Genomic DNA, 16,688 nt, shown 5'->3' with positions numbered 1-16,688 from the left:
GAAAATAGTGTAAAGTGATTTCATATGCTGATGTGGCTTGTAAAGTGATTTCATGAAAAAAAGACATGATTTTAGGAGAAAGCTAACATTAAAGTTAGGAAAAAATAATTCCAACAAATATGATCATTTGAGTAGGGACCACTTTTTACACTTTCCAAACAAACAATTAAAGTTTCATTTTGCAAACCAAACAAGTGTTTTATGATTCCAATGGAATCAAAAACAAACAAAGAAAATTATAAAAGTGAAATTGATGAGGTGGACAACAACTTTCCAAGTTGTGTCATAAATACACAACTTTACCAACAACAACCAAACAGCCCCTAAAGTGATGTTGTGGATGAAAATAATATTTTATTAGATGTGGTGGATGTGATGGATGAGTTGTTGGATAAAAATAATATTTTATTAGATATAATGGATAAGTTGTTGGATAAAAATAATATTTTATTAGATGTTATGGGTGAGTTTTAGGGATGGAAATATGTGAAATTGTACTTTTTGAGTTTTCTTGGTTTGCATTTCTATTTTTTGGTTTTTTAGGAAATAACCAAACAGCCCCTAAAACCAACGCACAAAAAAGGAAACGTGAAGAGCAAAAGAAAACAGAAAGGAGACGACTATGGTCGGAGACGCGAGCAGAAGCCGGAGACCGTCGCCGGCGCCTCCGTCGTTTCCCGTTGATCCGAACCTACCTCGATGGGTGTGCCAGAACTGCCGCCACTCTCTCTCCGTCGTCGGCGTCGAGTCCTACGCTGACAAGTTCTTCAACGATCCCTCTCGATCCGGTCAGTTAGGGTTTCAGTATAATCTATTCCCTTAATTTTTACTGGATTTTTAAGTTTTTTCTGACAATTCATGTAAAATTCTAGTCCTTTTTAGGTATGTTCACTGATTCTGGTGAATTCATCTTTATGTTTTCTGTCTTTTTGCGATAATTCATCTAATTTATGCTGAAATTACTTCAAAATCGTTGAGAAATTTGGGTGAAGATTATTTTTTGAGAGGTAGATTGAGTTCTTTGGCTGTTTTCGTAGTCTGTGTTTGATTTCTCTTCATGTAGACAACTTAATTTTTTCCCCCTTTCAATTTGAGTTTATTTCTATCTTATCCCTTAAAGTTAAGTCCTTTTGAGGTATTGTCACTGATTTGGTGAGTTCAGCTGTATTGAGTTCTTCTTTTGTGTGATTATTTGTCATCTTTAATATTGACATCTTGCTGGATTAGGTTGTTTCTCTTTTTCAATCCATGTTTGTTGATAAATAATCTCATAGCTTGACGAATTACTTTCTTTTGTGGTAACAAAATACATGATAATTGTTTTTCATGAATTAAGTAAAGGGCCTTTTGTAAAATTAGTTAATAACTGCTGCAGTCATATGTCATTCGTGATTGGATATAGGGATGCAAGCTTCGGTCCAAGGGAGTGTTTTGGGCTCTAGTCGAATGGACCAGTCCTTTGTGGTTCTGTCAAAACAAAAGGCACAGGGCCATGGTATGCCTCCCCGCCCTCGAAGTGTGCCGTCGCAGCCTGAGGGTGGCCACTCTTCAAAGGCAATGGAGGAATCATTTGTGGTGCTGCCTCCTGCTGCTGCGTCCATGTACAAGAGTGATTCTCCTTCAGAGGGTGGTGGAACTCAGTTGCCAGCTTCTGGTGTGAATCAAAGTAGTAATTTGCACCCAAATGTTGCCGGGTTTCACTCCACCATTACAGTATTGAATCGGGCATTTGATATTGCCACTTCTCAGACACAGGCTAGAACCTTAAAATCCATAATCATACTAGTTTTGCTTTATTCACATAGCTACTTCCATATATCAAGTTTATGTTTGAATTAGTCTGACCCTTAAGTTTTTGATGATTCTGCAGGTTGAGCAACCTTTATGTTTGGAATGCATGCGAGTTTTGTCAGATAAACTTGATAAAGAGGTTGAAGATGTGAATAGGGATATTAAAGCTTATGAAGCTTGTCTTGAACGTTCTGAGCTTGAGTCCTTCAATGTTCTGAGTGAAGCTGATTTTCTTCGTGAGAAGATGAAGGTCCTTACTTTTTTCTTCTTTATTTTTCCCTCTAAAACCATTATATCTAGTCTTTTGAGATATTCGGTAGGAGAGATTATTTTGACATCAGCATTAGTACGATTAACATTTTTATCAAGTTAATTGATAGAAATTTCTGGCCATCAACGTTAGTACCTTAAAACCACCACCTGCCAATTGGCGTGCTAGGCTTTCTGGGAAGCCCTCTTCTGGTTGCAGCTTCCTTGTCCAGGAAGTTTGCATAAACTTAAAAAGAGTGATATGAATTTGACAGCGGGTTGCTCTGTTTCATCAAATTTATCACATCCAGACATGCCATTTTGACAGAAAAGAGATGATGGTAATTGACGATGATGACGGTGACACTTGAGAGCACTTTTTATTTTTTAGCAATAAAGGCAGGTTATGAGCTCAAATGATATACTGATTAGAGACTTTTTGTTCATAAGTCAATATTTACATCCCATTTCTCATTTAATCAAGAATAGAATTCTCATATTGCTTATTCTTCTCAAGTTGACAGTTGTTCTAGTTGGTTGATGCGTTTGTGAACTCATTTCTTTTTTGGGTTTCTTTACTTTACTGCAATAGATCGAGGAAGAAGAGAGGAGACTTCTAGCTGCAATCGAAGAAGCAGAAAAGCAATGCTCAGAAGTTAAAGCTGAAAAGCAAGAGTTGGAGTCAAAATCTAAGGCCTTTAAAGAACTAGAGGAAAGGTGAGCATCTCTATCCTTTTGTCTTTGAAGTATTTATTATAACCTTTGTAATTGTGTGGTGCTAAATCTCAGAAGTGTTAGATAAAGTTTTGTTGTTTCTGCTGCGGTCATTGTTATCGTTATTGTTACACTCAACGAATGTTGGTCCCTGTAGTCTTGGTCTCTGTAATAGCAATGAGCTGTGGTTGAATTATAATCAGATTTTCACATAATGTATTTCAGATTCAACAACCATAGGCCAGGCATTGCAAGTTATCTTTTATTCATCCGTTGTGATTGCAGGAATCTTCTTTATGTCCACTAAAATTAACTTTAGAGTCACTGACTTATTCTAAGGATTAGCTTATGAAGGTCTGGTACTAGAAATGATATTGGAACTTCCAGTTGAAGGTGGTGGCATGTGAAAGTTCGCTAGTTCCTACTTCCTAGATAACTTGCATGGGCGCGCGGAGCTAGTGCCTACTTCATGTTGCACACTAACTCAACACTATGGATTTTTCTATGCTCCCACAAATAACAGTAACTGATAAACATTCCTTTTCCTGCGCTGAAAGAACTGTAATTTTCATAATTGGTACTCTTTTTTCTTGCCCGAAATTCCATCGAATTACCTACAGGCACTAGTAAGAACACAGTTTGCTTTTCGTATGAAGTTTTATTTAATTTTAACAAGTGTTTACAAACTTATTCCTAGTCAGGCATTTGAAAGATTGACTACCTTTCATCTTTTTGTCGATTGATATCTTCTATGTACTTTTTTTTTGTGAACTTATCCCTGTATGAATTTGTAGTTAGTTATATGCAAAGCTGACATAACTTTTTTGTCGTAAGGTATTGGCATGAATTCAATGACTTCCAGTTCCAGCTTAGCTCACATCAGGTAACTTCTTATGAGCTTTCCAATCTCTTAAATTGGGTCTTTTCATCAGGTCAGTTTGTAACGAAATCTGCCCAAACCCAGTTGGAGAATTATGGGTTTTGAGTTTTTTGGAACCCTCTCTGTATTCAAATGGGCAATTTTAATTTTGTTGTAAACCCTAACTGACCCAAAAATAGTAAGTTTGCAGCCCAAAGGCCCATGTGAGGTAGAATATTGGATGTCGACTTTGCTTGGTATACATGTCTGCTCTTTTCAGTTTAAGCTTTTGGTAAAGCCATTCTTTGACAAGTCTGATTATGATACAAGGGGAAATTTTTCTTGGATTTCTCATTGCCAGTCTTTGTTTGTGTGATATTAATTCAAGGAATGCAATATGTTCTGATGACCGGAATAGAATGCTAATCATAATATCAACTTTTGGAAGCCATCTTTCTTTTGTGTTGTAGGTTCATTGGTTATGGTCTTTCTTTCCCTTTTCCATGTGTGGACTACATAGTAAATCTGGTGGCTGTTTGCATGACAGGAAGAAAGAGATGCAATTTTGGCGAAAATAGAGGTATCCCAGGCACATCTGGAACTGCTGAAACGCACCAATGTGCTGAATGATGCCTTCTTTATTTGGCATGATGGGGAGTTTGGAACTATTAACAATTTCAGACTTGGTCGTCTTCCCAAGATACCGGTATCTTTTGCAACGTACAAAATATTTTTCTAGTTTTGCATATCTTTGATTTTACCTATTGCTATGTAGGTCACGGAAGTTATTTTGATTAAGTTTCTGTTTGTTTGTGATAGTATTCATTTGCGTTCATTTTTTTAAAACTTATGCTTTGATATTGGTTTACGTTGTGCATGTTTCTTGACATGGTCTTGGCAATACTATATTATTTTTTTATATTTACTTGAAACTCATTTGCATACTTATCGCATATCTGACAAGGCCCGGGCATTTGAAATTTTCAGGTGGAATGGGATGAAATCAACGCTGCTTGGGGACAGGCATGCTTGCTTCTTCACACAATGGCTCAATATTTCAGACCAAAATTTCCGTATCCTTGCATTGTTATTATGCTAATTGACATAATGATTTACAGTTATGCTACTTCATGACTCGTACAAATTTTAGAAGCGAACCAATAAATTCAATAAATCAACTAGTCCTAGTTGAGATATATATAGACTTGTTCATGTTTCAGTTTTTGTATATATGTATATGGTGTTCACATATGCTAAGGGTTTTGATTATTTATGTTCTTTGCGCAAACTTGCTTCCATCATCTTGTATTGTTTAAATCCATTATGCAGATAGTGATTAAAGATATCTTTGAAGCGTCCTATACTTTTCCATCAGATATCGAATCAAGATTCTTCCAATGGGGAGTTATCCACGTATAATGGACAACAGCAACAACACTTATGAACTGTAAGTCTCCTCTCCATGCTCTGATTTGGCTTTTGCACTTTGCATATTTTGGGCTTGAATTCCCACATATATGCATGCACATGCATGCAGACACATAAACAGCATAGTGTCAAATGGCATGCACATCCGGTAAGTTTTTTAACCAACTTTCCTATTTTATTATCAATCACAACTCCTGATGCATATGCTCACCTGTAATTTTTTGGTAGCAAATTGATCGCTGTAGCGTGATCTTTAGCTTCCAAACTATTGTAAACTCGCAAAATGGAACTGGTGACTATACTATTTTATATCAATAGTTCTAACAGAAACGTATGGACACAGACTGTAGGCTATTTTGGAATCTTTGCATTATGAGACTATTTCTTTCTTTTTAAGCTTGAGTGCACATGTAGTGCACCTCACTCATTCCAATTAATCCCACTAAGGTCCCATTGAAACCGTCTTATTGCCCTCGCTATGGGCTACAAACCTGCCTTACCGAGCTCAGCAACTTGTAAGACTATTGGATGTGTGCGACTGTGTTGTGATTTAGCTTGTAGGATAGGAAGATAGCACTTGTATTATGGCCTGCTGCATTTGGGAAGTGCAGCATGTGTGCTAAAACTTGTGATTCAAGACATTGGTTCCCCGTGCCTCATGCATTTTTCATGAATCACCATGTTCCTTTTCTATCATATACTTAGATGACGGTAAAATTCTATATTTTCTGAAATCATATGTATATATTTGTTTGGATGCAGATTTGGTCCGGTAAACTTATTTTGGAGCACACGGTATGACAAAGCAATGACATTGTTCCTTACATGCCTTAAAGAATTCTCTGAGTTTGCACATTTGAGAGATCAAGAAAACAATGTACCACCCGATAAATGTTTCAAACTTCCTTACAAGTGAGTTGTCAACTCGGATTGGTAGATTCATCTTTTTTTACATTGGATACAAGACATTTTGGGAAGTACCATAAATGAGTTGTGCTCTATGCTTATTTCATCTACTTATTCTTAGAAGTTGGTCATATAGATCATTTTGAAGGATGTAAAACAAAAGATTTTTTATAATTCGAGTTATTGCGTTGTATGCTAGTGCAGTGATTTGCATGAATAATTCTAGCATGGAAATTTTATATAAACGTTCCTTTTTAACATTAGTATGTTACAATGTATCTTTCTAACGCGTAGAACTTTGGCTGACAGGATCGAGAATGATAAAGTGGAGAACTACACCATCACACAGAGTTTCAATAAGCAGGAGAATTGGACGAAGGCCCTCAAATACACACTCTGCAATCTGAAATGGGTGCTATATTGGTTTGTAGGGAACACGAATTTCCAGCCTCTTTCTTCGAGTGGATCGTATCATACTGAAGTTGCTGCCGTTGGATCTCTAAATGCCAAACAATCTGCTTGACCTCAGAAGCTCATTGCACGTGTATAGAACTACACTATGCGTTTGGCCTAATAATGTACATAGTTTATGGAAATGGGAATGTACGTGTAGATTGTATTAAAAGTTGGCATTGTTAAAAGGAGGGTGCATGCGGCTTCCCGGCTTCTTCAGATCAAGCAAGGGGATGAATTCTTGTGGTTATTTGTTATTTACTTGTTTCTTTTTCTAGTTTTAATGAGAAAAGGAAAAGTAAAGACGACGGAAAAAAAAAGTTTACAATTTCTTTCTTACATTTTCATTCCGTTCTCTCGTCAACTCAAAATTCTCTCCCTCAAGCGTAGCGATCTTTGCAAAGCACTTGATTTGTTCTTGTACGTTCGATATACGGATGATCACTTTTCCTTTTCCTTTCTTTTTTTTTAATCGCTTTCTCCACGGACTAAACCAGAGGCATTATGCTTGAATGAACGGTCAATACAATTCCATGTTACTGTTGAATCATGCGCCCAGCATATCTGCATCGATTTACCCAAAGACGAAGGAAGAGTATGCGGTGAACTTGCAACGGTCGGTCCAATTATAAAGAGATTAAATTTGTAAAGTATCATAAATCATCCAGATCTACCCCCAACATTCGGAAAGAACGGAAGAAAAAAAAAACCTTATCCTATGGGCACGACAGTACCGCTTATAGTAAGTTTATGATAAGTTATGGAATCACTTCAATTGAGCACAAAGGAGGGTAGCTATAATCTCGCACGATACTACAAATTGTAGTCTTGTAAAATACAAATCATCAGAACATGTATTAGCTAGGTCCTTTCTCACTTCACGATTTCAAGTTGATATGAAAATAATATTGAAGACTCGTGTCATGCGGCTACAAGTATCAACTTTCTGCCTCTCCGTTCATCTTCTCTGTATCCTCAGATGGCTTCAGCTGTCCCTGCAATTACCCAACTAATAAAAAACCTCTTAACAAAATTTTTGGTTTGATAAGCATTTGGATTAAATCCAAAATGTTTAAATTTTGTGTGCAACTTTTTACAGTAGGACGCAGATCAACGACTCGCCTTTGTGAATGTGTGCGCCATGGTGGTGATTGATTAATAAAGAGATGGATAAATGATATGCTATTTGCTATAGGAAGTTAGGAACTATAAGAAGTAGAGCAAGCAGTAACTACTATGTTGCTGTATGCCATTTATTATTATTTTTTCTTTTCTTTTTTCCTTTTCTTTTTTTTTTTTTGTCATTTTTTTGTTCCTTCACTTGTGTGCCTGTTCACAAGTGCGAGAAGAAAGAACAAATTCTCTTATACAATTGGAAATGATCCCTTGATGCATGGACGAAAGGTTCTGAAATGAATGGCCTTTTTCCATTAAATTTTAAAATATGGGGATTTTTCATCAGCCGACCCCAAACCTTTGGAATAAAGGCTTTATTGTTGTTGGGATTTTTCATCCTTAAGGGTCAATCAAAATATTATAACGACACAAGGAAAGGTCAATCAGCCATTAGAATTGCTCTGCCACATATGGTTGAATCTCAATGTTGAATGATCGTAAGCTTCTTTTTTTTTCCACAATGCTGATATCTAATATTCAATTTTCTCGTTTATAGTTCTGTTTGTGTCAAATGCATCTGAATAAGGGCTAGGAATTTCATACAATACCAGCTGGAAACCCCATAGTATGGATCATTCACTAGAATGGTTCCTGACCCTTTTTTTTATTTTAAAGCAGGCGTTTCAACATAATAGCGAGACCCTCAAATCATGTAACTTTATAGTGCTCTCATTTCTGTTTTTACTGTGGTCTCAAAATTATATATCCACAATTCTCCCCCCACATGCTATTTAATTCAAGCCCTAAAGGGAAGTATTGATGTGTGTGAGCAACATCGTTGTTCCAGTATACGAAATATGGAGAACCTTGTTCCCAAAACCATATCATTCTAGCATGTTTCCATAAAAAGTCATTTTAGGAACTTGGCAAAACAAGGCAGAAACGAAGAGGATTGATAGAGCTACCTTGACTGGGAACTTGCTAAGGATGTTGAGCTCTCGCTTTAAGAATGTCGGCAACACAAATGCAGCCTTATGCATCTGCGAAGAACAATGATAGATGCTTCATTTGAAGGGTAGAGTGTACACATAATGAAAAGGAAACTACATAACATGATAAAGGAAACTGGTAAAAAAGAATGGTTCCAAATTTCTATCAGGACAGCTTAGCTACGGATTGTTGATCAAATAGAACGCTCATATACTCTATTTCCGAACATCACAGGTATTTAGCCTTTGGTATTAGGTAATAGAATATCATACAGGCTTTGCAGCAGCATAAAAATTACACGTGTTAATGAGTAAAGAGTCCAAGAATATATAATGGAAGGGATGAAGAATATGGAGCAGGAGTCCAAGGATAACAAACCTACCTTTAACTTGATAAAGCTCAAATTAAATAATTAATGCAATAATATATACAGTTTAGAAGGCAAGTGATGGCTACTGAGGACTACAAGCATGTTATACATTTAGGAGTTACACATCTACACATCGACTTTATGAGCACACCTGAGCAGATACTGCCACATCAATTCCAGAGCACATATAGCAAATAATAATATTATGACATCTTCAAGTATAAGACGAAGTAAAAAAGGTGTAAGATGAAGTAACAATGTCATTGCGTGCGATAACTAGTGCATCTAAAGGACAGACAGTTGAATGTTCAGTTATAAAAACTAGCATGTGATTAGTTCCACTATGCACAATATATGAGAACAATATAGGCATCTTGATACATTAGGTTATTTAGATTATTGAATCCAAGAGCAAGAATTATTAAGCAAAATCTAAGATACCTCTGAATTATAAAATTTAAGTTCCCTTCTAGAATTCACTGTTTCCTTCTGCTTCTCAATTGGGTTTACTGGGTTCAAGAAATCGACATGTGGACTGTCCGTAGAACACAACAAAAATCCAATCACGCCGCTGCAATCCAATAAAGCATCCATTAGGAAGGGATCTGGTTCCAATCACATTGTACGACACATGCATATATCCAGGAAATAATTTTTGTAACAGACAATGCAATGTTTTATTATATCCTTATTTCCTTCTTTTCTCTTGGGTTACAAGGTGAATAATCATCAAGTAACCTTGAGAAAATTAATTTAAAAATAATAAAGAAGAAATACTTGATCACAAGACCTTCTTGAACATAAAGATAATAATTGGTTAACAAATATATAGAGTTCAAATTAGAAGATTCACTCAAAAACTTCACAGATGACAACCTTGGAAGAAAACAAAAATCATACATAGCCTAATGTTTCAGGTAATTGCCGAAAAATACACTAATATTTCACTAAGTTTTCACATAAATACACTGATGTTTTTCCAAACACTGCTATCATAACCTGATAACATTGAACTGTCAGGATAAATTACAGTAGACTCCCACTGCAAGTGATTGATTTACATTCGGACTATGGGCCAGGTTTTGATAGATAAATGGGGACAATATATCTTTTCAGTGAAAAAAATAGACAGGTTACAGATGAATGTAAATGTTGGAGTACATGGATCTTGAGAAAATATTGAATGGAGTAATAAAATTCCAAAAAGGGATCCTGATGGATATTAACAAGTAGCTTAAAATATTTGAATGTGGAGTACAGAACCCCCAAAAATTATTAATGTTCACGTCATGTAGATTTTAACGTGCTCCTCAGTGAAGTTTGGAACTACCTAGAGCGAAAATTTATGAATTTTCACCAGATAGATAAAAGATTATGAAAATATTAAAATAGTTGATAAGAAATTAGAGAGTTTAACCTTAAAGGAGGAAAAGAAGAACTAGGAAGAATGTTTGAGAATTTTCCTAAGTTTCTATGGAAATTTCAAAAGGTTAGTTTAGTAAAAATCTGGTGAAGTTATGGGAGGTGCAAGAAGGGGACAAGCATATCCAATAAATGTAGAAAGGTGAGCTTTCCTATAAGCACGTGTAACAATCACATGACATAAGAATATCCTTGAATGATTCTGAAATGGGTGAAAGAACATTAGGGCCACAAAGTGCAGGGAAAAAACACAAAGGTATTCATGTAGAAAGGTGGTGAAACATAAAATTTGTAGTCTGTTGTTACCCAAGCATTTCCTCATTTTATAATTATACTAAAGGAGTAAACTATAATTTGTAAGTAACAGAAACTGTACAATTCTACATGATATAAAATTCTTCTGATAATCAAGTGGTGCGCTAGGTTAATTAATAAATAAATATGAGACCAAAAATCAAGATAAGTCTACCTAAACCCAGCATGGAGTAGGCTTTCCCTGCCATATCAGGTGCTGTACACCAACAACCTGGTGCTAAATTATACAGATGAAGAGAAAGAAAGTGCACTATTAAGTACTCTTCATCCTGTTATACATCATTTATAAGACTAACCGAAAGGACTTGTAAAAACTTCTTAAGCATAACAATAGAATTGCAGGTACCTGGGATATGTAGGGACACTTGTCCAGGCATAGTGCACAGAGCCCTTAAAAACTTCACGACAAGTGGAGAGCATATCATGAATAAGGTGTGTATGAAGCCACATACTTTCTGCTTGATTACACAGCACACCACCAGGCCGCAGCACCCTTGCAATTGTTTCAAAAAATGGCTTTTCGACAAGCTCCTGAGCTGGTCCTGTTGTTCATAGGATAGGAATATTCGTTTTAAGAGGCCATGATTCTTTTGAAATTCAGTATCCATTTAAATGGCAAAAATGTTCTAAAAGATTTCTATAGTAATTTGATTTGAGTGTTCATGTTTATGGACTTGCAAGACAAAACTGACATTTCCATGTTAATGGGGTGGAGTCGAGATCTGCCAAGCAGGTAAATGGAAAATTACAATTCCTTAAGTCGATGAATGTGAGCTATATGTATTGCAGTGGAGAATAAAATCATTATTTAGCCACTGGTGTCAAATCTAAGAGAAAGGTGAACTGGAATCTAATGGGCGCAGATGATGACCGTATGTAGAGGCAAATGAAACCAAGCACAAGCCATACTAAGGGCTAATGTCATGGCAAGTTCCTGCCCCCTTCACCAAGCCCACCGCTTCACTACACAACCCCACCCACCCCCTCTCTCCCGAGTCCCAAGCTAGTGAGTTGACAAGAGCTTGTGTAGCTGCATTTCATGAGCTGTTACAGTTCTAGATTCTGTGAACATGAAAACCATTTTGTTCTCAGAATTTTAATGTTGTTACCTATGGTTCTGAAGTTGAGTATCAAAATCTGATAACACAAGGATCTTCAAAACACTCTCAATGACCTTTCAGTTAACTGAACTGTCTTATGCAAATTTAAGCAGAGCGAAAACACTGAATCATACCTATTGGGTCAGATGAATCAACTATAACTGCATCATACATCCCTTCCTGAGCATTCCTAAGAAACTCCACCGCTGTCACAAAGACATAACATAGCAAAACAAGTGAGCAAGAAGATGAGGAAGAATGACAGATAAGAAAAGAAAGCTTCGAGATAAGAAAAGAGAGGCTTTTAATGGTCCACATTTTATAGACATCTGTACAGACGCTTTTACAATTGGCAAAATCATAAACAATATTCTGACTTTTCAACATACCATCACCAACATGAAGTTGAACTCTAGGATCCTCAAATCCAATGGACAACTCAGGGAAGAATTTTTTACAGACCTGTAAAAAGTTACACCCATTGTTACCCATGCAATGACATAAAATGGTTAAATTCTGCACTTACATCTATGACCAACTTGTCTATTTCACATATATCTATTTGCTCCACAGAATTGTGTCGAGATATTTCTCGAAGAACTCCACCATCACCACCTCCTATGACCAGAACCTGCAATATTTAGCTTCTTTAGGTTAGCACAAACAAGAGCAGATTCATAATTTCATATGTTTCCGCAACAACATTGCTGAATGTAAGTCACTTAAAAACTCTAAGCAGAGAAATCTTTAAGCTCCTGTATAAGAGAATCCAGAATTAAGGAAAAGAATTCTAAATCTAGCAGATCTTTTCCTTTCCAGAAGGGATATTTTCAAGATGAGTAACTTGGCAATTCCTGGAGACCTACAGTTAATTAAATTTAGTCATCTTAAAAAACACGAATATGAAGCAGCCTCCAGCTTTCCCCCACATATTACGAGAAATTCCTCTCAGTGGTATTGAAAGGGGCATGTGTTCAACAAATGACCACCCTCTTATCACTTGCATACCTAAACCTTAAAAACTCCCATTTTAAGACAGCCCATATAGGCAGCAAAGCAAATTTAGTTTTGAGTCGTCTCCCAATGCATACTTATGTCTATAACATAGATTGGTAGAGAGAGTGTGTGCAGACTCATCCACACACATATGTTTGTGTTATATACTAAAACTATAACCTTCTTTGCCAGCTATTAAATTTCCACATATGTAAGCAATTAAAAATATCGCCTTTCGCTTTTTATAACTATTTTAATTTCATAAACTTCTGCATATTAAACATTTCAATTGTATGACTTTTTCCAACTTTATCTTTATCTTTATTTTCCCATAAAGGCATTTGTTTCATTAAATATTTATATTTCCAATGAGAAAATGATCTTGGTGGTTGTTCATTCTGCTTAGGTACTTGCCAAATTATTGTACTGCCAAATATATATGCAACAGTATTACAACATTAAGTACCGCACATCGCACAGGTGACAACTAGTAAGATGTAATAAAGAGCAACCATTGAAAATTGAAAATTGAGAAAAAAATATTAACATAATGAGGATGTATCCTGACCAATCATATGAAATAATTAATAACAATGAAATCCATAACCTTCCTCAACATGTATATCCTTTTAAAAATCAAATTTGCACTGGAATTCTTATTTTTTTATGGTTTTATTATAGCTTCTGCACATACGCATGTTTGCAATCTACTTCCCTTGAAGAATGCAGCATGCTAGGGGTACAAAAACACATCTAGTAACAACAATTCCTCTTAATGTTTACAGGTGTACAGTAGTATTGACTTCTAAGAATCTGTAATTCCTTAGGCTGTTTTTATTAAGTCATTTTTTACAGAATTGGCGCAGTGAGCAACATATTGTAGGTCATTTGCTCTATGGTTGTCCAATATCAGACAGAAAAATCGAATCATTGATGCAGCAAACATAAGATATCAGCTTTCCAATCTGGACATGGGCATATTACATGGGTACCATTGCAACCTTAGTCAGACTAGAGTAATTGGCTAACATAAATAAAGTAGCATGTTGAACTCAAGAATTTGAACACAATGATTAGTGGCTTAAATCTAGAGACTCTATAAATAGAAAGGTTAAACAAATAGAGCGAAGCAAGCAAAGTACAGTTTTGGGGGATGAAATTGAACAGAGAGGAAGATGGGTAATCATCTCTTGGTAAGCACATTCATCTTTTTCAGTCAGCTGAACAATGCCGTCAAGTGCAAGCACTTTTCCATAAGTTGATGACTGCAATAGCAAGTAATAAGTTAGGCGAGTTACAGAGTATAGCAGAAGCAAACAAAACTGCTAATTACGAAATGTTATCACAGCAAAAATAGTAACATTCAAATATGTACAAACTAGATGGAAAGAAACCTCAAAAACCAGTATCTCCTGGTAGTCTGACTTCCCTTGAAATAGAATCTCTTCCACTTTCAATGAATGAGCCTCCCCTGAAAATAGCAATTCAAATGCACTTTAGCAATAAAGATTAGCATGGTGAGTCATCCGCATAGCCCTATCAAAAGCAGGAGATCAGAAGGTCATTTTTTCCCTAGCATCTTGCTTTCTCACTCAATACAAAACACGATCCAGCTCTTACTTTGTCCCTCTCCCAACTTCATATAGAATCTTATACAGACATCAATTCTCGTGGATATCACATCATGTACTTGGGCATGTCAGGAAAGAGGTATTGTGTTAGTTCTATGGTCTATCCTAGCGAAAATGAGAAATGAGAGGATAATTGACATGTATTTCCCTTTAAGCCTTAGGTATTGACCAGCACTTCTGACAGCAATCAAAAGATTCCACTTTTGCCAGCAATCAAAATATTCTATCTAAAGTAACCAAGGTACAATCGGATCAATTCTCCCAAATAGGATACATTGAATTATGATACCAGCTAGAGAAGCACATTGATCAAATAGTTGACAAATAGTTTGTTAATGCTTCTCTAGTTATGCAATTATATTCGACTAAATATTTCATTTAATAGTAATGAATAATTTCAATTATTTGGTTTATAAATGAATCTATTTAATTAATTGTATGTTGATTCGTTTGATCGTTCGATATTCATTTGTATTTTGTATTTTAGTCCTCGATCATAAATGTTTGGCCAATACGAAAGATTTTTGTCCATGTATGAATAATTGTACTCATATATGTCACTTTTTTAGTATTTGGCTCATTAGAAGAAAGCGGCATTGTTGCACTGAGAATGATTTTCCAAATCGTTGTATGTGAACATTTGTGGCTTGCTATTTTGTTACTATTTATACTGAATGGACATTTTTTTGTTTGTTCTATTGTTGATTTATTTATATAATATATGCAGTGATGTACAAATGTGATTATATGTTAGTTTTTCATGTTTAAACAATTGTATTGTATGAAAACAAGTTTTTGTTTCCATCTGTCGCCTTTTATATTGTGTGGACCCCCCCCCCCCCCCAAAAAAAAAAAAAAACGGTTTAATATATTGTATATGTACAGCACATTTTGGTCAAAGTCTACAAAGAATAGAGCATAAGTTCTTAACTACATGAAAGCGCCTCAGCTTGAAAATACTCACTGAATTACAAATAGCCTCGTATAAGCCAAAAATTAAAAAAATTCCACAATAATATATAATCCCTCAAATTTTATGTTGTGTCCAATTAAATTGGATATTTAAAAAGCCTTTACACCGTATTAAATACAATCAAACATGGAGGGAAAAAATTCAATACAATAAAAATTCACACAATTCATCAAGTATAAGATACCTGGCCACATCGGATTGTTGTAGTACAAAGTCTTGGGTGACTTAACTGCAAACATTGCATACAACACAGTCAGCCCAAAGCAATTATAATCCAAACTGATAAATTTCAAGATATTGACCTGTCGACAAAGGAGTCTCCGAAAGCCAGCCGGAGACGACCGTGGCATGCAACTTGGCCTCTGATTCGGGCACCGAAGCCATGGCTTTCTTGCAGCAGTTGGGGATTTCTCCACCCCCACTCACTTCGGCCACCTCCGCCCCACCTTTTCCTGCGCCACTTCCCTCCATGGATCCTATTCCTATCCTCAGTTTCTTCCAGTCTGCAATCAAAATTTCCCAAAGCAGGTATAAATAAACAAAGAATATTCAAATAACTGGACAACGAGATGAGATTATACAAGCATTTAAAAAGCTAGGGTTTTGATTTTTACCCGAATTCAGATGCCAGGTCAGCAACTTGATTGGATTTTAAATGCGAAATCGAGAGAGAACTTATTCTCTGTTTATTTATTTCTATAAAAAACTTGCCTATTTCATATTAATTTAAAAAAAAAATCCTTTTTTTCTTTAATTAGATGGCGTCAAATTTCTCAAATCAAAGTACAAATAAAGAAACAAAGAAGACTCAATCACTGTACAAAGAGATGAGATTATAGCAACATTTGAAAAGCTAGGGTTTCGACTTCTTTACCCGAAATTGGATGCTAGGTCAGCAGCTTGCTTGGATTCTAATGGCGGATGAGAGAGAATTTGTTCTCTGCTGATTTATTTATAGTTTTTTTCTTGAGAATTTATTTAATTTTTTTCTTTATTTGGGGGATTTTTTTTTGAAATTTTGGGAGAAAAGGAAAGGAAGTTGGTGACTTGCGGGGGTATAATAAAGTTGGAGACTTTCTTGAACTGACGGATGGGTCCCAATAATAAAAGGTTGAGCGGTGGGCTGAGCTCCGAATAAACGTGGGGAGTTCGGTTCCGCTGTCACTTTGGGCTGGGCCCGAAATCACAGGCCGGGCGTTGTTTGGTGAACCCCAAAGTAAAAACTAATTAAAGGCTAGATAGCACTTTAATGCCTTGTAGCCTTACTCACTTCGCACCTATATACACTCACTTGATTTCGTGACATTTATGTACCCTAAGTTGTTTAAAATTGGAACGCTAGTACTCTTCATTATTGCAAACGTGAAAATTTTCA

The 16,688-nt window shown here is 35.9% G+C and overlaps 2 protein-coding genes across 3 annotated transcripts; one reads left to right on the top strand and one right to left on the bottom strand.

Annotated features, from left to right (window-relative positions):
- Positions 569 to 6,739, top strand: LOC109847450 (beclin-1-like protein). The gene is made up of 10 exons (XM_020416680.1): positions 569 to 788; positions 1,403 to 1,755; positions 1,871 to 2,041; positions 2,633 to 2,757; positions 3,589 to 3,637; positions 4,161 to 4,319; positions 4,601 to 4,686; positions 4,989 to 5,060; positions 5,804 to 5,953; positions 6,257 to 6,739. Exons 1-10 carry the CDS (start codon positions 623 to 625, stop codon positions 6,468 to 6,470), a joined length of 1,545 nt encoding a protein of 514 aa, XP_020272269.1. The 5' UTR covers positions 569 to 622; the 3' UTR covers positions 6,471 to 6,739.
- On the bottom strand, positions 7,096 to 16,357 carry LOC109847455 (spermine synthase-like). 2 transcript variants are annotated; one of them, XM_020416687.1, is made up of 12 exons: positions 16,188 to 16,357; positions 15,616 to 15,816; positions 15,498 to 15,542; positions 14,104 to 14,180; positions 13,852 to 13,974; positions 12,240 to 12,344; positions 12,103 to 12,175; positions 11,848 to 11,919; positions 10,960 to 11,155; positions 9,318 to 9,447; positions 8,482 to 8,556; positions 7,096 to 7,409 (listed from the first exon to the last, which is right to left on the bottom strand). In XM_020416687.1, exons 2-12 carry the CDS (start codon positions 15,782 to 15,784, stop codon positions 7,386 to 7,388), a joined length of 1,089 nt encoding a protein of 362 aa, XP_020272276.1. In that variant the 5' UTR covers positions 15,785 to 15,816; positions 16,188 to 16,357; the 3' UTR covers positions 7,096 to 7,385. The 2 variants fall into 2 exon arrangements, with proteins under 2 accessions (XP_020272276.1, XP_020272273.1); XM_020416684.1 differs by having other exon boundaries at positions 7,096 to 7,395; positions 16,188 to 16,356.

Source organism: Asparagus officinalis, chromosome 1 (assembly GCF_001876935.1).
Source record: "Asparagus officinalis chromosome 1, Aspof.V1, whole genome shotgun sequence".
NCBI lineage: Eukaryota > Viridiplantae > Streptophyta > Magnoliopsida > Asparagales > Asparagaceae > Asparagus > Asparagus officinalis.
This window is presented reverse-complemented; position numbering and strand designations above follow the sequence as displayed.

Coding starts and splice junctions, on each gene's coding strand:
- LOC109847450 (XM_020416680.1), top strand. CDS start 623: ATGGTCGGAGACGCGAGCAGAAGCCGGAGACCGTCGCCGGCGCCTCCG. Junction 789..1,402: donor CAACGATCCCTCTCGATCCG/GTCAGTTAGGGT, acceptor GATTGGATATAG/GGATGCAAGCTTCGGTCCAA. Junction 5,061..5,803: donor AGCAACAACACTTATGAACT/GTAAGTCTCCTC, acceptor GTTTGGATGCAG/ATTTGGTCCGGTAAACTTAT.
- LOC109847455 (XM_020416684.1), bottom strand. CDS start 15,784: ATGGAGGGAAGTGGCGCAGGAAAAGGTGGGGCGGAGGTGGCCGAAGTG. Junction 13,975..14,103: donor AGGAGATACTGGTTTTTGAG/GTTTCTTTCCAT, acceptor TTGCTATTGCAG/TCATCAACTTATGGAAAAGT. Junction 9,448..10,959: donor AGTGTCCCTACATATCCCAG/GTACCTGCAATT, acceptor ATTGGATTGCAG/CGGCGTGATTGGATTTTTGT.